The sequence below is a fragment of the Cavia porcellus genome, unplaced genomic scaffold (assembly GCF_034190915.1).
Source record: "Cavia porcellus strain 051 isolate PalLab524CR breed Dunkin Hartley unplaced genomic scaffold, mCavPor4.1 scaffold_26, whole genome shotgun sequence".
Taxonomy (NCBI): Eukaryota; Metazoa; Chordata; class Mammalia; order Rodentia; family Caviidae; genus Cavia; species Cavia porcellus.
Genome location: NW_026947509.1, coordinates 26315052 through 26341165, shown reverse-complemented (window position 1 = coordinate 26341165; position 26114 = coordinate 26315052). Strand labels below are relative to the sequence as shown.

General features: G+C 36.7%; 1 protein-coding gene and 2 non-coding genes across 6 annotated transcripts; 2 read left to right on the top strand and 1 right to left on the bottom strand.

Moving 5' to 3' along the window:
- The first annotated feature begins 18 nt into the window (after positions 1-18).
- On the top strand, positions 19-26114 carry Ccnb1ip1 (cyclin B1 interacting protein 1). 4 transcript variants are annotated; one of them, XM_063236946.1, is made up of 9 exons: positions 19-4908; positions 6585-6728; positions 8806-8950; positions 9931-10364; positions 12305-12364; positions 13357-13459; positions 19789-20111; positions 22445-22778; positions 25381-26114. In XM_063236946.1, the coding sequence occupies exons 7-9, from the start codon at positions 19815-19817 to the stop codon at positions 25581-25583; spliced, it is 834 nt and encodes a 277-aa protein (XP_063093016.1). In that variant the 5' UTR covers positions 19-4908; positions 6585-6728; positions 8806-8950; positions 9931-10364; positions 12305-12364; positions 13357-13459; positions 19789-19814; the 3' UTR covers positions 25584-26114. The 4 variants fall into 4 exon arrangements, with proteins under 4 accessions (XP_063093016.1, XP_063093015.1, XP_063093017.1 ...); XM_063236945.1 differs by having other exon boundaries at positions 19-6728; XM_063236947.1 differs by lacking the exons at positions 19-4908; positions 6585-6728 and having other exon boundaries at positions 8434-8950.
- Positions 12527-12603, top strand: LOC134473374 (small nucleolar RNA SNORD126). The gene has a single exon (XR_010043626.1). It is a non-coding gene; the product is annotated as a small nucleolar RNA SNORD126 (small nucleolar RNA).
- LOC111758200 (U6 spliceosomal RNA) lies at positions 20679-20780 on the bottom strand. The gene has a single exon (XR_002792422.1). It is a non-coding gene; the product is annotated as a U6 spliceosomal RNA (small nuclear RNA).

The window sequence follows — 26114 nt, the reverse complement described above, 5'->3', positions numbered from 1 at the left end:
TAATATATGTATATTTTTTATATTATCTGTATGTTATATTTTGACAGTATTTATTAAGACTCTTGATGAATATTATGTTAGTGAGCCCTCTATTTATGGCTTAAGATACAATCTTAGCAGAGTGATCCATATGGTCAACCTAACCTATTAATAAATAATGCCCTCAGAAAGGTAAAAACACACACTTCGTACTGTAGCTGTTTATATCCACTTGGGAGAGTTAAATCAGGAAATTATAAAATAATAATAATAATAGCTAACACATTTTTGAGTACCTTGTAGTAGGTACTGTACTGGATATATTATTCTAATTATTTTAGTTAATTCTCACAGAAAGGAAGGATTTTCCCTTAATCTTCAAAGGAGGAAGATGTCATCATGTTTTTCCTCTGTTTATAGTTGAGGAAACTGAAACTTACATGTGTACAAGTAAATGACGGGGTAGGGCAGGTGGTGCATGCCTTTTGTCCCAGCACTCAGGAAGCTGAGGCAGGAGGATCACTGCAAATTTGAGGCCAACCTGGGCTACAAAATGAGTTCAAGGCCAGCCTAAACCGCATAGTGAAACCCTGTCTCAAAAAGACAAACAAACAAACAAATAAATCGCAAGGCTCAGATTCAAAATCAGCTAAATTTTACTTTAAAGTTTAACTGGTGAATCATTATCTTTTATCCATTTAGCCTGTTAGCTGGAAGATTAGCCTGAAAATAAGTTCTAACTGATGATCTAGGCTGCTTATTGTGGAACCCGTAGTGCATAAGTTAACCATATTGAGATTATATAGAAGTTACCCTAAAAGAGATGAAAATTGTTTGGAATAGCAGGCTTATCTAAACAAGAACGTACTTAAATAGTTTAAATCAACCTGGGTTAATTCTAAGTAAATTAACCCAGACATTTAAGTTCAGTCTAAGTACAGTGCAGGAAGAATCACTGGTCTATAAAAGATACAAGTGGGTGAAGGAAAAAGTTACATCCCGTCAACATCTTTTAAGGCAAAGGAGGAGGGACTCCTCCTTGAATTCACTAGCGAATCAGGTTCGGAGGCTACTTCCTGTCTGTACTTCCCTCTATTTTGGTGGACTGGTGAGTGTGCCCTTCCTTTTGATCTGTACTTGTTTTGAATTTCTCTTTCATTTGCTCCATACACCCAGATGACAGCTCTCTATTCCAGGTCTGCACAGAGTGTGAGTTTATGTTGATTAATTTGAACTGTGTAAAGATTGGGAAAGGCTGCCTGCCTGGTTTTTGCGTGGGTCTCTGCATTACTAGATTTGCCTGTCTGCCAGGGGAAAAATAGATTCGGCGTCACACAGTGCTTGAATTTTTGGAATATACCTGAATTTTTTTTGCTTGGAAGGAAAACTCCCATTATTAACCCAAAGCTGTTTTGTTTCTTATCTCACTAGGTGAGGAGAAATCTTGGGAAGAGCAGTTTAGCTCTCTAAATTTAATACATTACTTTGCCCACTTAACAGTTCCATAGAAATAAACAATATCCACATTCTTTGTATTGATTACATAGTATTCTAATGTAACTATAATTTATAGTATGGCATAATAACATTTAGGTTTCATTGGCAGGCATTTGAGTAGTTTATAATCTTGGGATTTCTTTCAAAATAAATAACCTTGTATATAAATTGACACATGGCATTCAGTTGAGTTTTGGTATATTAATTCCCTTTTAAAAGTGCTTCCTGTTATTTTTACTTTGTGCACATAGTAATTAGAAACCAACAGATATCATATATGTCGATTAGCAGTAAAGGATTTTCTACCAAAGGTAAAACGTTGCTGATAGCCTTTATATGAATGTATTTGCCCACTTTGGCTCGAGTATGGGGCAGTTTACCTTGTTTTGCATACTTTTACCTTGGGAAGGAGTGTACCAGTGACCCCAAAATAGTGCTTCTTCTATTCACAACGGTTATGCTTTTAGTCTGCTGAAGAATCATGTGCTGTGTAACTCTCTAAAATTAAGGGGTTGAATAATCCTTCAGTAAGAAAAGGTAACATGCTTTTTTAAAAAATATAAGTATAAAAAATAAAAGAAGCCTTTGGAAATTTCTCCAAAGCTGTTTTATATCTTTTTTTTTTTTTTTTTTTTGGTACCAGGGATTGAATTCATGACCCCATGCTTGCCAGGGAGGCATTTATGCTACTGAGCTAAATTCCTGGCCCTGTTTTATATCTTAAAGGACTTAGTTCATGTCTTATGAAACATCTAGTTTATAGATCAGAGGGTTTTCTAGCTGGGAAAAACCTAACAGAGGCATATTTTGTTGTTGTCAAGTAAATTTATATGCAATGTATTGAAGTTCTCATTACTAAATAGGAAATGAGGAAACAAGCTTGAGTCTTCTGTTAGAAGACACAGTACCTTGGAGTTGGAAGGGCCTTTATATTAGTGATCTTGTGTGTAGGGAGCTTTCAAGCTGGAGATTGGTCACATGTGTGGGCTAAAGCAAGGTCAGCCCAGAAAAAACAGACCAAAACAAGATATGTAAACAAGCTGTTTCACATCAACAAGGCAAGGGGCCCAGGCCTGCCAAGCAATGGGTTGCTAGGCAGAGGGGCTGAAATTGACATCATCTTTCCCAGTATATAAATAAAGGTGCTACAGTGGTTGACCAGTTCCTTTCCTCCCATGATGAGGATAAGGGCTCCCCCTGACCCCAGCTTTTTGTCTTTTATTTTTCTCATCCTCTACTGGTACTTAACCCCAAGAACATCAGGAGCCACATTGAGTCATAGCATATGGTGCCAGAACACAGATAGGGTAAGAGGTTAAGGGCAAGGGGACACTTCTCATGTGCGCGCATCTAGGAGGTGAGTACATTGGTATAAGTCAATAGTTATCACTGGAGTGTATTGATATTGGCTTCATCAGGTGTAAAGAGTGGGACATTAAAACTCCCTTATTCTCTAGGGCCAGTTATAAACAAGCCTGAGAGAAACTCCTTCCCTTGAAAAGAAAAGAAAAGAAAAGAAAAGAGATATATTGATTATATCAACCATCTAACTATGGGACAAACTTATCCAGAAGAATCACAAATGTGTAAGGGCCTGTTTGTTGTATGCTTGATTCAAGTATTTATATTTCTTCTGTGGATCTGGATTAGACAGGGTCTTAATAACCTTAAGCTTCTTCAGACAACCACAATGGAACTGGCTCCAAGTACTGCTTCAGAATCAGGTCATGAGCAGGGAAAAGAAGGCAGCATGACCACCACCCTGACAACCTTAACTGAGCCACTAACTGTCCATTCAGCAAAACCTTCAACTATCTGTCCAAAGTGTAGGGGACTATATCATTGGGCCACTCAACGTAGAGTCAAAATTGTTACAACAGAAAAACTTCCAGCAGGGCCTGCAGCACCCCTGCCAAACAGTAGGAGTGTGATGGCTCAGATGGCTTCCCTGAGACAGCCTGGCAGGTTCCTAATGGTTGGGGAGCAATACGGTCCTGATTTGTAGTTTGCTGATTTCTGTTTACAAAATGCTCTTACAAAAGACAATTTCAAATAACCAATATGATAACAACTAACCTTTAAGACTTTAAAAATTCAACATTTGGCTTTCACTAGCTGATAACAGCCTGGGACCAGCGCATCACTGCCTCACTGTGGCTTTGTGGTGGGTCTCGATATGGTAATGTAAATTCTCAAGCTCCATTGTTTTTCAAAATTGTTTACTATAGAGGGACTTGTTTCAAATTCACAATTAATGTAAATCTACATTTATTTAGGTCCTTTCTGCTTTCTTAAGTCAATTTTGGTTAATATACTGATTTACACAGCTTGTTAAATTTCTTGAGTGTGTCTCTAGAGGAAACTGAAAAACACTTTAGAGCAAGACTAGAGGAAAAAACAAACCAACAGAAGTCAGCTGGCCCTGTACAGATTTTAAAGGGTTATTTAATAAAACTGCTGCTTTCTGCTCCTCTCACTACTTCTCACAGACCCCCTGACAGGGAAGGGCACCAAAACCTCCCCTGAGCCTGGAGTTTGGCCCAGAAAGGCAGGTAAAGAAACAATGTTGCTTGTTTCAGCTGCAAGGAGAAATCAGGGTTATGGTTCAGTTTACTCAAAATACAGTTCAAATTTCCCTCCATTATTGTATTGCTCAGTTATTCTTCCCTTGACAAAAATTAGAAAATCTAAATAAAGGTTACCTAAGGATTTTGGATATTCTGATACTTATTAGAGAAGTGGGACATGGCTCTTGCCTGCTCACGCCACCTTGGTTTTTCCTATTACCGTGTGCACATGCTTTATGAATCAAAAGTTTACACTGCACTGAAGCTCAGATCCCCCACAATAGTGGGGCCTCCAGCCCAGAGCAGGAGCACCACATGCATGTCACAGGAGAGCCCAAGGTGCCCCACCAAAATGCAGTTTCCATTTTCTTTATACCTTACCACAAAAATTCTTTATAATTTTCAGGTCTAAAAGAAAGCTAAATGTGCTCACAATTTAAATTTCAAAAAAACAAAAGGGAGAGTTCATCTCATAATAGATTTCAGTTAGCAGTATATACCATTTAAAATATTTAAATTCTAATAAAGATGTAACTACCTCAACAGATAGATAATATAATCAAATAAATAAATCAAATCTAAAAAGAGTCCATTGGAATGATCTTTATACTAGACAAAAGCACCCAATCAAGTGCTAACGTAGGGTCGAGGGTTTGCTTGTATTTTTCCAGGAAAAGCTAAATAACCTATCTGGGTGCCAGTGTGTGCTGTCCAGCTATATCATGGGCCCAAACCCAGGAAAGGAGTTGATCCCACCTCTCAAGAAGCTGATGCTCAGTCCTATGACAGTGATGCCTTGGAGACCACGTCACAACTGACATGAAGCTAGAACCAACCTTAATTGACCCAAGATGTGCAGGAGATGGTAACCAAAAATAAAAAGGTCTAAATAGATGATAGAAGTGCATGCTAAGTCCTAGACAAAAATATGTTAATTATAGATAAGATTTTGTCTTTTTCAAATTCTTTGATAACAGATCTTTGGTAACTGACCTACAACAAATGTGACTAGTCTATTTAAAATTACAAATTCTACAACTGAAAAAATTTGTGCAATTCAATATATATTTGAGTGCACTCTGATTGTATAAGATGTTCGTCAGTCTGCCTGTGAATCTATCGGTCTGTTTGTCCAGTCTGTTAAGCTGTTGTTGGAAGTTACTGAGCTACTGATCACTCACACATGTGGAGCCAATAGCACAAGTGCCCATACAGGAGTGTCCAAATGGCACAGGGTGCCTGAGAAACACCCTGAGGGTGTGGGGTGCTAGAGGTGGCAGGTGTTTCAACCCTGAGGACACGGGATGTAAGAAGCGAGTTAGTTCAGCAAAGGGGTGTGAAATAGCCCCCAGGAACTTGGAGAGTCTTTGTGGACACCTACAACTCTGTGTTTATTTATACACCTGTTTGAATCTGTACAATTCATCTGTCCATGTTTGTCCATTTGTCTGTTTGTGAACAGCTGTTCTTTTTATTTTGAGCTCAGCAATTTTCCTTTTTCTTTTGCATGTATAGGTCACTTAATCAAAGTTTATTTGAGTTATAGAATTATAAAACATGCTTCCACCTGGGTTCCCAGTTAGTCAAAATGATCCTAAAGTCAGTTGTGTAAATGTAATGTACATGTTGATTACCATAACTTGAGTCTGTCTTTGTTCAAAAATAGTATGTTAGGGGTTGGGGATTTAGCTCAGCTGTGTAAGCACGTCTTAAGTGCAGTCGTGAGTTCAATCCCCGGTACGGATAAAAAAATATATTAAATGTTATGATTGGAGTTTTCTTAAGAAAAATATTATAAAAATGATTAAACAAAAATCTCTTGGGTTTGGGATTGTTGGACAGGACTTCTACTGCTGAATAAGAAAGTGGCCACCTGGTAACATTTTACCAGCTCTTGTTCATTGATTGGAGGCCCCCATCAGGGGCCTTATGGGAGACATCCCCAACTAAAGTTCTATAAATATTATTGTAGTATGTTCACATTGGTCATCATTAAAAGAAATAATATAAAAGGTTTTTGATTTTTAAAATGCCCATACAAAGGTTTTCATATGGTTATGACAAATGATTATTGTCAACCTCATGGTGTATTCATATATTCATGCCTCCAGATATATACAAGTCTTTGAAAATGTAAAACAGGGATTGTTATGGGGACAAACTTTTATTTCAGATTCAGACCTCTGCCTCTAACAAATGCTTATGAGATGTACATCCTACTGAAGGTCAACAAGTTAGGTAAAGACTTTTATGTGTTAGATAGGAATGATTGACCAGAAAGGGGATACCTTCTCTTTTTAAAAAAATGCAAATTCAAATGTGTTTTTAAAAAGTCATCATGATTTTCTTGTTATAACATCAGATATGGTTTTGATTTCTAATTTTCTATATAAAATATGTAACATCCTACAGGTATTCAAATATTAAAACATCCATGATTGTTAAAAAATAATGGTTCTATTTGATGTTGTAAGATGTTTGATATTTAGATAAGATGATAATGTTATGCTTACTGCCTCTACTGTATTGTACTGTTATCAGTCTTTTCTTCTGTATGTTCAACAACTGGGACCAACAATTAGAGAGAGATGGCCTAAGAGGACAACCAATATTTTGGCCTTAACCCTCCAAGATCAGTGCAAATTCAGGACACAGGAGAAACTCTGCTGCGTCATCCTATACTCGGTGAGTCCCTGGTCTTCTGATCAGGAAGACTGTGAGATCACTGAGGAAAGTGATCATCGGTGTGTGGTGCCTAAGGAGAGCCACCAGAAGCAAAAATCTCACAAGCTTTCCAGAAAGCAACTTGATTAAGCAATGGCTGACACTGACAGAAGAACTGAGAGGTGCTACAGCTGGTTCCAAGGTATTCCTGAGGAGACTTAACTGACCTTGATAACAAAAACTGATTGTATTTAAAACAGGTCTCACCTTAAGTTGGTCTTGAACATCCTGCAGAAAATGTACAACTACCAGAGGTATATAAAACAATGCTGAAGTAATATGTTATAAAAGAAACTCAAATCACTAATACTTTTTGGCAATTGCCAGATACTGGTAACTGACTACTGTCACAGACTAATGGACTGCACACAGGGTTTCAATTGTGGAATGCAGGGACTTAAAATCTTTGGACTGCACTTAAAAAGATCTATCGAGCTCTCCAACACAGCTTCTCCAGCTTCAACTGTCCTGTGCAACAACAAAACAAAAAAGAGGGATATGTTGGGAGCCATGGAAGCTGTAGATTGATCAGATGTGTGGGGCTAAAGCAAGGCCAGCCCAGAAAAAACAGAAAGATCAAAACAAGCTGTGTAAACAAGCTGTTCCAGCACCCAGAAGGCAAGGGGCCCAGGCCTGCCAAGCAATAGGTAGCTAGGCAGAGGGGCTGAAATTGACATCATCTTTATAAATAAAGGTGCTACAGTGGTCGAGCAGTTCCTTTCCTCCCATGAGGAGGATAAGGGCTCCCCCTGACCCCAGCTTTGTCTTTTCTTTATTTTTCTCATCCTCTCACTGGTCCTTAACTCCAAAGAACCTCAGGAGCCGCATTGGGTCACAGCACTTGTGCCTTCGGAGTTATTGTGCTGTTGTTTTTTGGTTTTTATTTTTTGAGAAAAGGTAATGCCATGTAGTCCAGGCTGGCCTCGAACTCATGGTGAAATTTTTGTCTCAGTGTCCGGAGTGCTAGGATTACACCAAGCCTTTAGAGTTGCTATGAACTGGCAAGTGCAAGGTCCTGAGTTAGTTCCTGATTAAAAAAAAAAAAAAATAGAGTTATTGTGAGGGGCATGAAATTTTTATGCAGCATATTTGCATTCTTAGTCTGGTTGACTTTAAACAAATAATAAAAAAAGTATATTAAGCATGTTAAACAACCTATTAAGCATGTTAAGATTAAGCGATCTCTTATTTATACATGAACACTGAAACAGAAGGAGGATGGCTGCCAGGTGCTAGAGTGGGGATGGAAAGGATTGAGATGTTGGTCCAAGGGTAAAAACATTTCAGTTAGGAATAAATTCTAGGGATCTGTAGTACAGCATGGCGATTATAGTTAATCATGTATTTAGTATTCTTGAAAACTGCCAGATCTTAAGTGTTCTTATAACGTACACATAGTAAGTGGAGTGATGGATATGTTACATACAGTGGTATTAAAACATAGCATTATGACAAGTACATGGTGATCTTGTCAATTTATAGCTCCATAAAAGTGGGGAAGAATTTTTTTCAAAAATTGGTATCTCAGCCACTAAGCTAAATTGCCTGCCATTCAGTCTAAAACGGAAGTGACAGTAGTACTTTGCAAAATGAGGTAAAGTGTGGAAAGTGCTGTATAAATTCTAAGATGAAATGTTATGATATAGATAAAATAACAAGTTAACAGAGTAAGGATGATTTTGCTCCTCTTGCATCCTGACTCTTGAGTTATATTCCTTTCTGTGGCCTTGGCCCAAAGCTTTCTGGCATCATGTTTTCATTTGTTTCACCAGCGATGGGACTGGAACCAGGGGAAATAATACAGTGAATTTGGGATTAGCTGTGTGTGAGTGCTAGGTTCTGACCTTACCACTTTTTATTTCTTAACTTCTTCTGCACTTGGAGTTTAAAATAATAAGTATTCTTAGCCAAAACAGTGGCATTGAGTGGGAGATAAAACTTGGACTCCTTTCTGGTATCAGTGCCTTATGGGACTGTCTCTAACATCAGTACCAAATGATCATTTTAGCATTTACTTCCTGTTCTTTTTCCTTTGAAGTTGAATTCCTCCAAGAACATAAGATCTGAGTCTTTAGCAGTTTGTGTGCCAGCCTGGAACTATCCCTGCGAAAGCCTCCATGACTGTGGACCCTTTAAAAGCTACAAGTGGCTTGGATTTGGAGACGCCTGATAAGAAGTGTGAGGTACTGGAATTTTGATCAAGATGTGCTTTCTTCAAACATTTGCGTTACACATATGTGTGTCTTTCCTACCTAAAAAAAGAGTGGAGGTTTATTGTGGTAGTCTGTTGCATGGTAAAACAATATTAAAATGGAAGTATCTGCTGATTTAGTATTATAAATATGTAGTCTGTGTTGGGCATTCATGAAGCACCTGTTCATACAAATACAATGTACATTTTAGCCATGAATAGCAGTATTTTTGAAGCACAGTTACTGCCCACAGTCAACAAAATAAATGGGCCGTTGCTGTAAAATATTTATAGAATAAATAAATATAAAGTGGCCTATTGTGGTAGAAAGACACTTGCTGAAATGTAACCAGACTCCTATAAGGAGCACCATGGATGGGAAAGGCAGCACATATACTATCAAGACTTATGTGTTGGGCTTCATGCTATATGCGTCAAGAGCATGACCACCAGCCCCTTTGCAGTCTGCTGTTTGTAAGATAAGATGGCTAGAGAAGAGAGGTTTAAATTTTAATTATTCTCCTGTAAGAAGTACGTGGATCATGGAGTTTTAAGGTATTGCTAAAACTGTAGAAATTTTTGACATTGTGTCCTGCTTCCTATGCATGTTCTGCTAGTGAATCTTGCATTCTGCTGGTCTGGAAACTTTTTTTTTCCTAATGGCAGAGTTGGAGATTGAATTTAGGTCATTGTGCATGCTAGGTGTTGTAGTCAGGGGTTGTACACAGAGAACAATTTAGGTCAGGACATGGAGTTTATAATATTTTTATAATGGTCACTGAAAGTTAACACAAGAAAATGCAGGAAATCTATCCACAATACCAACAACATAGATTATTTAAATCAGGAGCCTAAACCCCATGGCAATGTCCCACATGAGTCCAGATAAAAACCCAGAGCTCAGGACAATGCCTCCATGAGTCCAACTGGAAGTCCAGGGCCCACAAGGGCTCACGCCAGTCTCTTTTACAGATTCATGCCAGGAAGACCCAAGGGTCAGCGGTGGAAGCCAGAAAGTCCATGCCAGCAGGATGAAGGAGCTGTGCTAGTGGGATGAGGGTTCTACACTGGAGCCGAGAAGTCACACTCACAACAAAGAGCGGGGCTGTCCTGAAAGGAACCACAGCTGTCCTCAGCGACACGGAGGCCCCGAGCTCCTCCGACGACAAGCACAGTCGGGAACATGCCAGGAAGCAGCCTGAGGAGTTCACCCTGGAGGCCAGGCAGCACATGTCTTCCTCTCCAGAGCCAGGAAGCAATGCTCGATGTGAAGACCAAAGCTTCTCCAGGAGAACCAACAGCTCAGACAGCAACTTGTAGGAGAACTAACAATGCCTCCATAACGCCTCAATCCCTCTCCTCACCTCTCTTCTTCTCCACCTATTTATCATGGCAACCCTTCTCAGGTGGAGCATCTTCTCTCAATGCTTGCTGATGCATTCCAGCTGGCAATTAAGTTGACCACTAGTTTTCAAACCATAACACTAGGCAAGCTCTCTATTCCTAAACACATTTTATATAATTAAAATGTGACTTAAGTACAGGACAAAGAAGTAAAAGCCTGATGTGGTGGCTCGTGCCCGTAACACCAACACTTGGGAAATTGAGACAGGATTGCCATAAATTCAAGGCCAGCTTGGGTGACATAGTGAGTTCAAGGCTGGGCTGAACTATAAAAAATAAACAAACCCTTTGATTATATGTCTCTGAGGTACTTAAATCACCTCCATTTCTTTCTGTTCTGAGCCAGTATACCATTCTTAATACGTTCTAAAGCACACCATCTTCTGTATCTCTGCTTTTCATTGCATGTAGGAAGTGCAGTGATGAAATGGAGGGTGGAGTATTGACAAAATTGCATTTAAATCCCACTAGTTGACATGAATAAATTGATGTAGCTTCTCTGAAGCTGTTTTTTGGTAAATACGAGGTTGTGAAGCTTGAAAGGAACAACAAAGTAGTGTAGTGTTCAACAAAGAGTGCGAATTAAGCAAGATAGGCACCGCTTCCAGTGGCTTCTCTTAGTCACACTAATCTTTTATGGTACTGACATCTAATAGCACTTTTTGTGATGATGGAAATGGTCTGTATTTGTACAAATATGGGCACGGATGGCTATTGAGCCATTAAAATGTGACTATAAAACTCACTTTTAATTGACTATATGTAGTAAGTGGGGACATATTGGATGTGGAACTTTAAGGTCTGCTAAGAAAGCTCATTTCATTCTTCATGCAGCTGTCCTTGACCACAGGTTTTTTAACTTTAGCTGTTCTTTACCAGTTATTTGGTGTTTACTACTAATTGACCATTTATTTTGTGGTAGAATAATTTTCATGAGGCTTGTCTTCCTGACTAGATGGTATCTGAGGTTATAGATTTTTAAATTTTTATATAGCTGCATGAAAAGGAGCATCGCAAAAATATAAATATGATATTTTTAGCTAGTGAATTTAAAAAAAATTTTTTTTAGTGCTGGTGATTGAACCCAGGCTTCACACATGTTCTGCCTCTGAGCTTGACCTCCTGCCCATCCTTAGCTAATGAGTTTTAAGTGATCATTGCATACAGTATAAAGTATTTTCTAGCCAGTAGCTAGGTGAAGAGTAAGGAATAGTGTGAAGGTTTCCTGAAACAATGAACTGAATGTCCAACCTATATTTCACTTCAAAGTCCAGATTACACTCAAGCTCTGTGAAAGAAGAAATTAAAGCCTCTCTTACATTGCCATCGTGTGGCATACTGCATTCCAGATGATGCTACTTAAATTTTACTCTGTCAAGGGAAGGGTTTTTGCTGGCTTGTTTATTGTGATAGGATGACCAAAAGTAAAGGTTAAATACATTTGATGTTCACTCAAATGAATTTATTTATTTATTTGTTTGTTTCTTTTGTTTTTGGTACCAGAGATCAACCTCATGACCTTGCTACTGAGGTAAATCCTGGCCCATAAGTAAACTTAAAATATGCTTCAAAAAACTTTTTTTGCATAACTTGCTTTTATTGACTTATTTTTGAGGTTGTTACCATATAGTTTGGCTTGGCCTTGGGCTCACCATATAGTGCAGGCTGGCCTCAAACTTGTGATCCTCCTGCCTCAGCCTCTTGAAAACTGGGATTATAGGCAGTGCCCTTTTCATTTATCTAAACTTTATGACTTCTTGGATCTTCCTTTTGCATACTCTTTTTGTGAGGCTGTTGACTTTTCTTTTTTTTAAATAGTCTTTTCAAATAAACATTTGCATAAATAGTGAACAGTCTAATTTTCCTCATGGCTTGATATGAAGCTTACTAGTATTAGTTGCCATGTGATTATAACCTTTCTGTATTTATTACTTTTTTCCAGAAATGATGCTAGGTAAGTGATAGATGCTGTAGTTCAACTGGACTCATCTGATACCAAGAGGTAAGTGTTAGACAAAAATTTTCATTTTTATCTAGAAAGATTTGGTGTTCAGTGTTATTAGTAGCTGAAATTTGGTAGTTGCTAAAGCCCAAGTTCCAACCTTAGGAAGATTTTCCTGGCTAGAAGAAGCCAGTGGTGCTTTACTCTTCAGGAGTTATGTACAGTTTACCACGATGAAATGCATGGGAAGTCCATGTTTCAGGTGATTACCCTGATTAAACACATGCTCCTAACTGACTAAAGCTAGGAGAAAACACCTGTAACTGAATTGCCACCTTGTTTAAATTCTTTCTGGGATTTAACCTATGCTACTAGGAAATTCTTAAATTTTTGAATTATAAATTCGATACTATGACCAGTACTTCTTTGTACTTTGATCTGTGACACTGAGACAGAACTAAGAGCAGGAATCCTTAATCTAAAAATTACAATATGGGAAAACCAGTGGTAATTGGTGTAATCCTCTCAACTACTTAGCATGGCAATTTTGAATAAATCACTAATATCTCAGTGTATATAAGCTAAGGGAATCCTACAGTTGGCTAAGTCAGTTTTATGAACCATACAATGTAATACTCTACAGCCATTTAAAAGTTATGGTATGTTTATTGAAGTGGAAGGGTTTTTATGAAATTAAAAACAGGCTACAAAGAAATATGTTTTTGCTTAAACATTTTATATACATATGTTTGCTGAAGAAATCATCTGAAAACATATATGAATGCAAATACTGGGGGTAACTGTCTCTAATATTGGGTTCTATGAGTGACCTTGTTATTTTTGTAAACCTGTGTTTTTTAACTTTGTTATATTCGTGTATTGATAATTTTAAATTATTTTAAGCAAATTAAACCAGACAGGCTTCTTTACTTGTGCCTGTATTTTTAGCTAAGAATGAAACAGATGTTAGGGTAAAATACAGAAAGTATTAAGTAATTCTATATAACATCAATTCTTAGAATGATTTTTTAGCTTTTGGTTATCTTTTGCAGAAAAGACCAGAAACAGATCTGAGTTTTGTGTCTGCAGTTTGGATTGCTTCAGGCATGCAAATCCAGGATAGACAATAGATGATGGCTGCATTTTTCCTTTATGGTAAGGCTTACATTGAGATTGAGAAGCTCAGACATAAACATGAATATTTGAAAAGTTTGCTTGTAACTCCATGGCTAGTTGGTAAAGTACTATAAATTTTACTTCTTTTCTAAAACCAATTAAATTTTATTTTTTAAAAATTGAGTGTTAGCATAGTATAGTAGTTAGACTTCAGTTCTCAAAACAGATTGGGTTTAAACCGATGATCTATCATTTACATCTGCATATAAATTTTCAGAGATTCTTTGTTTTTATTGTTTCTGTGTCTTTGCCAATAGGCCTACCACTTATTCTTCCATAGCAATCAAGGCCTGACATTTTTCTAAAATTAGATACAGCATGGTAATAGGACTACATGTAATTGTTCTCGTAACACTTTTTTTAATTGGTTAATATTGGTTTGACACTAATTTCTCATAATGTTGTCTAGCTAAATCAGTTAATCCTTAATGGTTTCTTCTAGTTTTTATTTAGATGAAATGATTCCTATCATACAAGGTATGGTCAAAGTATATAGTCAATATTTAAATTAAAAAATTAATAAAGGATATGACCCCATTAATCTCCCTCCAAATAATCCCCCTTCCTTCAAATATGCTTATTCAATTACTCATGTTACCTTCTGATGCAGTTCTAGAAGTCCTCTTTAGTGAAATGTCCTTTTCTTTTCCTTTTTATTTTTAATTTTAAAGAAAAAAACCAGAAAAATCAAGAAGCAAACAATCATAAAACAACAAAACATAAGCAAAATGACAGCAACAACAAAAAACAGTGATACAGGATTTCAAAACAAGATGATAGGAATTTAACAATCGTTGTTATATTATGTATTGTTATCTTCAAAATAGTTGCTCAGGTTATCAGATATAGGCACACAAGATTGATCAAACAATATAATTTCTCTTTGAGATAGCAATTCCCTTTAGTTGTGTTGTTGTGGCTGCCTTGATGTCCTAAATCTATTCAAAACATTTTCCTTTCATAATCATTTGGACTTTGGGGAAAAGCCAGAATTCATATGAGACTAGATCTAGTGAATAAGGTAGATGAAGACATACTATAATGTTTTTTACAAGCCTACCTTTCCACATCTCATAAAGATCTGAAAGAGAATTTCCAGAACTGCATCAGAGAATGGCAAGAACAGTGGGACAAATGTGTTTGATGAGAAGGAGAATATTTGAGGGGAATTAATTACAATGTGTGTTTTACTATCATACATTTTTAAGTTGAAACATTCACTACATAATTTGATCTGTAATTCCAGCTATAATTTGATTACACCTTGTATGAAGATATCCTTGATGCCTTTATTTTTTTTGATAAATTTTTCTTAATGTGATTGAAGGCCAGATATGGTGGCACACGCTTGTAATTCCAACACTTGGGAGGCTGAGGCACTAGAATCTCTGAGTTTAAGCTCAGTCTGGGCTACAGACCAGCCTAAAATGCATTGTCTCAAAAAAAAAAAAAAGATGTGGTTGGAGACAAACTTCAATGACTGTTCCTCTCAACTGTTTAGCGCTATACGCAGTGAGATTTTGGTCCATCATCGGTCTTTACTTAGAACACCATGAGGATAGGTTGGCTTTTTACTAGTTCCATCTGAGTTTTGCTGAGTCAAATAATTACAAAGCAAGTGATGTGTCTAAATTTAAAAAATTACTTGTGATTGTTTTTAAAAGAAAAGAAACCTAACTTGAAATCATAGAGATATAGTTTGTAGAGAATGCTTTGATTGCAATAGTGTTTGAGTAGCTGTGATCTAGGGCTATGAAAGAAAGAACTATAGTGAACCTGGTTCTGGGAGTAAGGGAAACACTTTGAAGTCATTCATGTTTAAATTTTAAATGGCTTACTCAACTTTCTGAAGTAGTTGTTTATTTCAAGGCAGTCTTAAAAACATCATTTCCTTTACAGCATGAAGGTAGATGATTCTCAAAAATTAAAGATGAAAGCTGACTCTTTACCAGAAATAATTTTACAGAATCATCTTGCAAAAATATAAGTGGTGACAAAAAGGAACATATTATTTTCTTGTTATTCTTAATCCTTTGCTAGACTGTAAGTTTGATGAAAGCAGTACCTTCTTTATTCCTTATATATGGCCCAGAATAGATACTCCAAAACATATTCAGTGAATGGAAATGAAATTCCCATTGATATATATGTATATATATATATATATATATATATATTCTTAAAGTTTTCTGAAAATGGGAGCCATTTGTGGTATTTTGACAAGACATTCACATAGAATAATTGGGACTTACACTGATGTACAGTGTATATAAGTATGTTAAACTGGGTACCCACAAATGTTCTTACATCTTTTTAATATGTGACTGTGTTGCTCGATCCTTTAGGAGGCATTGAATATACAGTGTATGAGAAATGTCCATAATAAGTTTTATCTTTATAGTTGGTCATTTTCTTTGCATCAATATTAACTATTAATCAGTTTTAACTATTAAACCTCACTCTAAAAGCAGATGGAAGACACCATTTTCAATATTTTGATATATATCTACTCCATATATACCAGTGATAACAGAAATGTAACTAGACTAGCATTTCCATCAAAGACTGAGGTTTGAATGTTTGCTTTCTTGAATGTTGTAGTGACTTTCCCCCCACACAATTCTTATTGTTATTTAGACTCCTTATGTTAAGCACAATGAACAAAAAACACCTGTACATCAAAGACAAAATCTTAAAACCTTTAAAACATGGATAAGACCTTGAGTCTCTTGGAGGCATAAGGATCACAAGTTTGAGACTAACCTGGGCAATTTAGCAAGGCCCTCATCTCAAAAAAGAAAAAAAAGCGGGGGTGGGGGGTGGGGTGGGGCTGGGAATGTAGCTTAGTATAAAGGTCTGGGGTTCAATCCCCAGTACCACTACCACCACCAAAAGAAAAAAAATAGCCATTGGAGTTGATATAAACTCAAAAAGGAAAAGTTGATAAGTTTATGTGCACGAAAATTCAAACTTATGCTCGCATGTCCTTTTACTGGCCAATTAATCTATATAAAGAAAGGATATGAACAGATGATGATTCCTATGTAGTCATTCCCATGAAAAATGTTGAACCTGACAAGTAATCAAAGAATTGCACATTAAAACAACACTGAAATACTATTTCATTGTCATCAGATGGACACTACTGAAAATAAGGGACAAGGGAAATAACTGTTTTGCATGTTGCTGAGTCCAGGGACTGAGATCTCATATACTTTGCTCCTGGCAGTGAGATCTATATTATTACTTTGAAGAGGGCAACATTTAGCTTATCACATTATACTTATACTTACACATTCTATCAGCCCCTGGCTATTATATTCTGAAGGAGTTCTTGGCATGTGAACTCAAGGTTGATATATGTACAGAAGTTTCAGGGCAATACTGTTTTAACTGTAAAAACGTGAAACTTATGTCAGTTAGAAGAAGAGATAAATGAATTGTACATTTGCAATATATGGCTGTTAAAATGAATTAATGCAAAGTATTATTAATTTGGCTATCTTCAGGAAAAGATTACATAGGTGACTTGATTAGGAACACAAAGTTAGGTATTGGTTGATATTTGAATACTTTATCTTCTTGAACAAAGACTGCACTTTGAAATGATTGTACCTCTTTTGTACTTACTATTTCTGCATTTGGAGCAGTTAAAACCAGAAAATGCACAAATGGTTCAATTTGCCAAAACAGATGTTAGGGAACATGGTATACACAGCAACCTCCAGTTTTCTGTGACTCCAGTTAGTCCCAAAATTCATTTACTAGCAGAAAGTTGCTTAATTAGGACAGGTTTTTGTTTGAAATAAAATGGTTTAGTATTATGAGTTCGCAATTCAGAAAAGGACTTGCAGGATTTTCGTTACCCATTCTTTGGTTTTTGTTTTAGGGATTTTGGGGCGGTATTTTGTTTTGTTTTTGCATCAGGGTCTCCCTTTGTAGTGCAGACTAGCCTTGAATTCTTCCAGTCTTTCTACCTCTGTCTCCTGAGTGCTGGGATACCCAGCTTGTTACTAATTCATAATAGGATAACGTCGTCTGAAAAAGTGGGCTTTCAAGTTTGCATCTTGAGCACCCTCCTAGCCCTCTGACTCACTATGGTTTTAGTATTAACTCTAACAAGGGCATGATGGCACAGATCTGTAATCGCAGCTACTTGAGAGGCCAAGGTGAGAAGCTTAAAAATGGCACTAAGAAAAGGCCAATTTACTGAGACTTTCTCTCAAAAAAGAAAAAAAAAATCGGGATTGTAGTTCTGTGGCAGGCCACTTAGTCATTAGCGTATTCCAGGCCCTGGGCTAAATTACTGGGGTGTGTGTGTGTGTGTGAATCTAACAAGTCCACATACTTTAAGCAGAAAAGTTAGTTGCTATGTATGCACACAAGAGCAAAGAAAAATGACCCTTAACAGCTTAAAACACTAAACACTGTCGCCAGTTCCACGTGGGACAATAGCATATTACCTCAAAATTATGACACTGACTTTGTCCCTTAGTCAAGTCCGATAATCACTGCCTGTAATGCAGGCTCAAGGAAAAGTTGTAATTTCTTTAAATGTATTTACTCAGTGCGTAAAAGCTGAAAAGATGTCTTTCCCAAAGATAAAATAGCAGAATCAACCTCGAATTTGATTGTCCAATTACAGGAATGGTCCATTTTCTGGGAATTTTCTTCTGAAAGCTAGCCTGTACTGCCCGCCTGTGACTCCCCAACAATATCCTTGAACACTTAACTGCCTGTACCAGACGCTGGTGCTCCAACCAGCTCTGCTACTCACTCTGCTCTACCCAAACTAAAACTTTCTCCCAGTAGGGGGATGTTGCTGTTGTGTCATTCCAGGATAGTTACAAGCTCTCAGTAGCAACATCTGTGCAGCTAGAAAGTGGGCACTCTCTCCACACGTTTGCCTCTGCACCCTGGCAGAGGTCGTCTCCAGAAGTACCAAGTGCGCATGCGCCTCCCAGGTCCCATGATGCTTCGGGCCTCTCCCGGCACGCCCCGGTGTTTCTGTCCTGGCGCCCTCTCACTCAGCGGCGCCGCGCTCCGAATTCTTGCAGGTGCTTGAGTTTTGAGGGCAGCTGCGTTCCTGCCACGGGTCCCTCGTCAGCCCGAAACGTTATTTGCAGTATTGTGTTATTTTGTTGAGCTTAGGAAGCTGACCGAAAATTTCAGGGTTAATTGTTTGACTTTCTAACTCAAAATAGGGCCTTGACCTTCAGCCCGCTACACTGGTTCTTTCCGCTCCCTTGTGTAAAATTCGGAATTCGATGCACCTTTTTCTCTGCCTGGGAAGGGTCTCAGCTTCAAAAGTTTTCCTCCTCCTTTGCTTCCTTTATGCCCATTACTCTGCTGGAGATAAAATAGACCTCATTAACTTTGGTGACCAGGTGACATTTGTGGAAACTCATTCATCAAGAATGTTCGGGTATCAAAATGCCTGTTCCTATGACTAAGGCATTATACTTGGATTGATAAATGTGCACAATTTTGCTTGATGTACAACTGATATGCCACTGTTATTTCACAAAATATATGACTTGTTTTCATGTGTTCAGAATACTGCTACTTGGGATAGTAAAATTCTAATGAAAGTGAACACTATTGAAAAGTAACAACCTAGAGAATTCACTTTTACAAGTTACTTTAAATCAAGACATGGTATGGAGTTCTATTTAATATATTGTTTAATTGATGATAAAAGAGTTTACAAAAAAGCAGCTTTTATGCAGATTTTCAAGTGTCATAATTGTTAATTACAGGGATAAATTATTCCTGTGTAATGCTAACAGGCAGCTAGTGTTTTTCAATCAAAGAAAAATAGGCAAAGGATACGCGAAGTCAGCTTTGGAAAACTTTAAAACGTAGTTTATATTGAAAAATCGTGTAAATCATTACTGGACTGTTAGGTTTTCTAAGTGTGAGATGAGGTACTAAAATATTATAGCAGAATATGAATGGATAAGAAACTTGGGCTTTTGTTTAGGTATTGACTAATGGTAAAAGTTACCGGTTTAATTTTTACTTGCTTGTACTTTATAGATGTTCCTAAACTTTCTTCCATATGCACACTATTGACTGTAGTAAGATTTAGAGCCACCTGTCCATTTAACTTTTTCTTAAAAGATATTTTTATGGCCATTGAAAGGAACATAGTATTGTTGAGAGAAAAAGCAGTGTGATAATAGTGATTATAATAAATACAGAAAACCTAAAAATACATTATTTTATCAAAATAAAATAAAGCATACTTTTTTGTTTGTTTACTTGTCGTTGCAATTTGACTTCTCTTTTCATTTACCTTTCCTTAGGTCTCTTCAGCATCTGAAGACCTATCATGTCTTTGTGTGAAGACATGTTGCTTTGTAATTATCGAAAGTGTCGAATCAAACTGTCTGGTTATGCATGGGTCACTGCCTGCTCTCACATCTTCTGTGATCAGCATGGCAGCGGTGAGTTTAGTCGTTCACCTGCTGTCTGCCCTGCTTGCAACAGTACCCTTTCTGGAAAGTTAGATATTGTCCGCACAGAACTCAGTCCATCAGAGGAATACAAAGCTATGGTATTGGCAGGGTTGCGGCCAGAGATTGTATTGGACATTAGCTCGCGAGCGTTGGCCTTCTGGACATACCAGGTTAGTGTTTAGAGTGGTTTCTCTCTGAGAGTGTAAGCTTATGTGGGATTGCTAATGTTTTTCCTTCACTATTTTATATTTGTTTTTATGACTATATGGAAAGCTTTCTTTTTAATAAAAGGTTTTCGTTTTTCAGAAGTAGTGTTGAAAATCCAAGAGCTGGAAAACTTTTTTTTAAAATTCTATAATTTTATCATTCAGAGATACCCATTGTTAATATATATATATACATGCATATGTGTATATATATATACATGCATATGTGTGTGTGTGTATATATATATATATATATATATATATATATATAATTTCCCCCCTTATCTTTTTTTTTTTTTTTTTTTTGGTACTGAGGATCAAACTCATGACCACACGCTTACTGGTAAACACTTGAGCCACTAAGCTAAATCCCTGGCCTTCTCTCTTGTCTTTTTGAAACAGGATTTCACTATGTAGTTCAGGCTAGCAATGAACTCATTTTGTAGCCCAGGCTGACCTCACATGCACAGTGAGCCTTGTGCCTCAGCCTCCACCCTGGGATTACAGGAGTGCACCACCAGCCTATTTTTTTAAAATATGAAGCATTTCATGAATTGTGAGTCATCCTTGTGTAAGCCATATTAGTCTTCTCTATTGTTCCAGTTTTAGTGTATGTGCTGCCCAGACAAGCAGCTCATTATTGATATTTTTGTTTGTGCATAAATATATATTTTTGTACAAAATAGGATAATACCACATATGGGTTTTATGCCCACTTAAAGTTGACAGAATTCTGGGAGTTAGTGAAGCACACCTACAATCTCAGCAGTCAGTAGCCTGAGGCAGGAGGATTGCCACAAATTCAAGGTCAGTTTGGGCTATATAGTGAGTTCAAGGCCACTCTGAACTACATAGTGAGTAGTAGGTCTCCAGAAACCAAAAGAAAAAAAAAAAAAAAGAATTGACAGCGTTGGGGGTATAGCCCAGTGACAGAGAATATACCTAGTATGCATGAAGCCTTGAGTCTGATTCCCAGCACACCCACCCCGCTGCATACATTCCACACAAATAAGGTTAAGCAGTATGTTATGTCTATTATGAATATTTTGTTAACTATTCTATAATGGTTGCAATCATAATAATCATTTGTTGCTAAATTATTGAAAATGACCACTTTATCATCACTTTGTATTTTTTATGGATAAGATTAAATTGCTGAAAGCAGATAAATACATTTTAAAAGCTTTTGTGCGTACATGTGTATATGTGTGTGTGTGTGTGTGTGTGTGTGTGTGTGTGTGTGCACTCCTGGGGACTGAATCTAGAGCTTTGTGCCTGCTAAGCAAACGCTTCACTACTGGGCTACATCCTCAGCCTTTTTTTATTTTTTAGTTTTAGACAGGCTCTCACCAACTTGTCCCAGCCTAATCTTAAACCTGCAATCTTCCTGCCTCAACCTCCTGTGTGTGTTAAGATTAAGGGGTACATTACATGCCTGGTCCATTTTGAACTCTTAGTTACAATATTTAAAAATAGTTCTCTAGTAGGGCATATCCATTTATTTGTTCTGAAGATCTATATGAGGTTGCTTAGTTCTCCATATATAATAAGTAGACTGTAGGTAACATAAACTCTCGTTCTTCATGAATTCATTTATTTATTGATGATTTATTATATATATATATTTTTTTTAATTTTTTTTTTTTTTTAGGAATTTTAAGACAAGGTGTTGCTAGATAGGTCAGGCTGGTTCTGACACACTATGTAGGCCAGGCTAGCTTCAAATTTGTAGCAATTCTCCTGCCTCAGCCTTCAAGTGCTAATTACAGGCATGTGCAACCATGCACAACTTACTTGATAAATTTTAGAGGAACATATTTTCTTGAAATTTTTTCATGTATTTCTTTTATGAATTTCCTGTTTCAGTTTGCTTATTTCAGTTGCAGTCCTCCCCCCTTACAATTGTAACAATTCTCTACATAATCTTTACTCAAACCCTGGGCATGTTGGTACTTGCCTGTAGTTCTAGCCCTGTGGGAGGCTAAGACAGGATGACTGCAAGTTCCAGCTCAGACTAGACAATTTAGTGCCTTTGCAAGACCTTTTTCAAAATTCATAAAAAAGGGCCTGAGGATATAGTTTAGATGCAGGCCATGTCATAAAAAAGAGGCTGAGGATATAATTTAGAATGCAGGCCTTGGGTTCAATCTGCAGTACTGCAAACAAGAAGAAAATAAAAATAAAAACATTTTTAAGACCCTTGTATAAACATTTTTTCCTTTTGTGTTTGTATGAAGTGTTGTAACATATAACTTTTAATCTTTGTCTTAAAAGTCTGTCTTTTCTTACTGGGACAGGTACATCAGGAACGTCTCTATCAAGAATACAATTTCAGCAAGGCTGAGGGCCATCTGAAACAGATGGAGAAAATATATACTCAACAAATACAGAGCAAGGATGTGGAATTGACCTCTATGAAAGGAGAGGTCACTTCCATGAAAAAAGTGCTAGAAGAATACAAGAAAAAGTTCAGTGATATTTCAGAGAAACTTATGGAGCGCAATCGCCAGTATCAAAAGCTCCAAGGCCTTTATGATAGTCTCAGGCTGCGAAATATCACTATTGCTAACCAAGAAAGCAACCTTGAACCATCTATGATTACACAGGCTGGTGTTTTTGGTTTCCCATTAGGTAAGAAAGGACACGTGATAGCCAGTATTTGTTCTTTAAACCTATGGTTTTTCACATTGTGTTCTGCATAGGTCCATGCAGTTAAGGGAGACTCCCAATGTGGAGTCATGATAAGCTATGGATTTTTAACCATGTCTCAACCAATGTTACTGCGTTTATCTGTTGTATTTGGTTACATTTAAGTTACATCTTTAGGGAATTTTTTACTTTTTTTAAATTTTATTTTTAATATAGTAAAAATGCAACAGAGCAAGACAGAACAAAACCAATCGAGACAATGTAGTGACATTGGTACAGAACTTCAAAGCAATTAGTACCTGTAGTAATAGGTACTATGTATATCTCTTTATCTTCACAATAGTTGTCCAATTAGGTGGGGTTTTTTGTTTTTTGTTTTTTTACTTTTTGAGACAGGGTCTCACTATGCAGTTCAGGTTGGCACTGGGCTCTCTTTGTAGCCCAGGTTGGTCTCATACTGGAAATGATTCTCCTCTCTCAGCCTCCCGAGTGCTAGGATTATAGGAGTGAACCACCACACCCAGTTTACACCTTTAATTTGAGCAGTTTATCTCTGAAAAAGTTTGAAAGTTACATTTCAAGTTAAATCTACTTTTTTGCATTAAGAAATATATTGGCTGGTAGTTATTGATTCCTTTCTTAGTAGTGAGCACTTTTATTAATGTAATTTGCAAAACTGTGAGATGGGTGAGATGAGTACAATTATTGTCACTTGTAACTTCGTCATGATTACAGAGCCTATATTCAGCCATTTGCTGTTCTCCAGGAAGGTTGGCTGGCTTGCTTTCTTTTTCTTTCTTTCTTTCTTTCTTTCTTTCTTTCTTTCTTTCTTCCTTTCTTTCTTTCTTTCTCTTTCTTTCTTCCTTCCTTTCTTTCTTTCTTTCTCTTTCTTTCTTCCTTTCTTTCTTTCTTTCTTTCTTTCTTTCTTTCTTTCTTTTTCACAAACCAATACTAATCGCACAGTTCTTAAATTATTGTAAATTTGTTGGTTCATCTTTCTGTTTATACTTTTATCCATTCATGAGGTACTTATGTATGTTTTGCACGCCAGGTCTTTAGACATGATTTTTATTGAAGCAGTCTCACTATGTAGTGCAAGTTTGCCTTGAACTCACTTAAGTAACTTAGGCTGACCTCGAACTCACAGCTATCCTCCTGTCGCCAAGTAGTGGGATTACAGGTGTGTGCCCCACACCCAGCATTTGGATAGGATTCTAAGCAATGAAGATACAAAAATTATCCAGATAGGATTATTGCTTTCTGAAAGTTCATAATCCAAAATGCTTGTTAGGTGCATTGCAGATGAATTTATCTCTTCCTCAGTTTTCTTCTGTACACTATTCATGTTGCAACAGAATTTTTCTTATGCTGTTAGTATAAATTGCTTTTGGCATTAAGAAAAAAAGTAAAACCTTTTGTATTAAATTTACCTATATTCTCATTTTAAAAAATATTGTAGGGTGAGGAAAAAGATACAGTGGGAAAGGAGATGATGGCCTAGAAGAGTATGAGGTGGTAAGATGAGGCATCTAAGTTACAGGTTTCTGCCTTTCAGTTACTCATATATGTTTTTGTTTTGTTTTTTGGAGTTTTTTGGGGGGGTACCATAAATGAAATTCACAACCTCACGCCTACCAGGCAGGCACTTGTGCTGCTGAGCTAACTCACGTGTCCCCAGTTACTCATATATTGTAATTTAATATTATTGTAAAAGGACCTTGTGGATATTTTTTGTCACTCTTCACCTTTATTTTGACTTCTGTCACCTGTTCTTGCTGTTCTTTTTCTTGTTTTTAATGCTCTTGTCTTTTTGGCTCTTGCTGCCACTGTTAGCTTGACGCAGATGTAGTTGGCATTTCTGTTACCTACTTGTTCTCTTTAAAGCCTGTAAAAGCCAAGATAGGTTCAGTGAAAGTATTTAAGTGTTTATTTCATCAGAACTGGCTGACTTTTCTTAAACTTTTGCTAATGATATTGGGTCATGGGTGTATGCCAATATTTTATTGTCATATATATTTTTCATTGTCATATATATATATATATATATATATATATATATATATATATATGGTTTTTTTTTTTTTTTTTTTTTGGTACCAGGGATCGAACTCATGACCTCACAGTTGCCAGGCAGGCACTTACACCACTGAGCTAAATCCCAAGCCCTTGTCATATATTTTTGAGGGTGTATATTACTAAATTTTAAAAATGTTCCTGGACAACCTAAGGCAAAAGATTATGTGTATGTATATATTTTTGATGAGGATTAAACAAATGCATTAAATTGTGATACCATAAATTTTAGCTCTACCAAAAACACTTCATTGTGTCAAATTAGTTTTAGTGATGAGATAATGACTATCAGTGGAAACTGCATTACAAAAGGTGGAATAGTATATATGGTGGTGTGGTCATGGAGAGAGTGGAAGACATTCTGATTCTTTTTGTTTAGTGTTTGGACTGTATTTTATCCATCTTATGAGTTGAGTTCTGTAAAATAGTTTTAGAATGGATTTTGTCTTTTTATTTTTAAAGGTATATAAAGAAATAGATGCTTATGTTCTTCCCTAATTTTTTTCTCTAGGGAACAATTCCAAGTTTCCTTTGGACAATATACCAGTTGGAAATCGGGGTGGTGGAGATGAAGATTTTCAGTTCAGACCATTTTTTGTGGGTTCTCCCACAGCACCTGAGCCCAGCAACAGCTTTTTCAGTTTTGCCTCTCAAAGTCATGAATTAGAGCAGCAGCAAGTATCAAACAGGGCCTTTAAAGTAAAAAAAATTTAACTCACTTTACAGAATGTCTGTCTTCAGTAGTTTCAGTTATCATATAATCTTTATGCTATAAATCATTGTCTTTGAGCTATTAAGTCTTTGAAGTTGTCTTCATATCTTTAATTTACAAGAAATTCTATGGTAGTCGAGGTTCAGAATGCCTCGACACATTAGTGTCTAGTTTCTTTATTTCTATTATTTAAAGCATGAGCATTTTATTAATCTCAATTTTTATGTGTACTGTGGAATTTTTACCACTAATGAAAAGGTAACGTTATTTCACAGATCATTGTTTCTTCCTAGTAGTTTCTGATTGAGCTTTGCATCCATGCATGTGTCCATAGCCATCTATTATATGTCTACATGTCACTTTGGATTCTGGTATTTACACATATATGTGTATGGAAGTGTATTCGTTGATATTTTGTTTTATTTTCCTATATATTTGTGTGAAAGTTTTAGTCTTGGAAAATGGTGAATGATCTATCTTGCTATTTGTATGTACTTTTTGTATTTGCACTTATATTAAAATAATTTAAAAGA

What these genes read in the sequence shown, in the direction of transcription:
- Ccnb1ip1 (XM_063236946.1), top strand. Translation starts at nt 19,815, where the DNA reads ATGTCTTTGTGTGAAGACATGTTGCTTTGTAATTATCGAAAGTGTCGA. An exon ending in TGGCCTTCTGGACATACCAG is followed by an intron (nt 20,112 to 22,444) that starts GTTAGTGTTTAG and finishes TTACTGGGACAG; the next exon opens with GTACATCAGGAACGTCTCTA. An exon ending in TGTTTTTGGTTTCCCATTAG is followed by an intron (nt 22,779 to 25,380) that starts GTAAGAAAGGAC and finishes TTTTTTCTCTAG; the next exon opens with GGAACAATTCCAAGTTTCCT.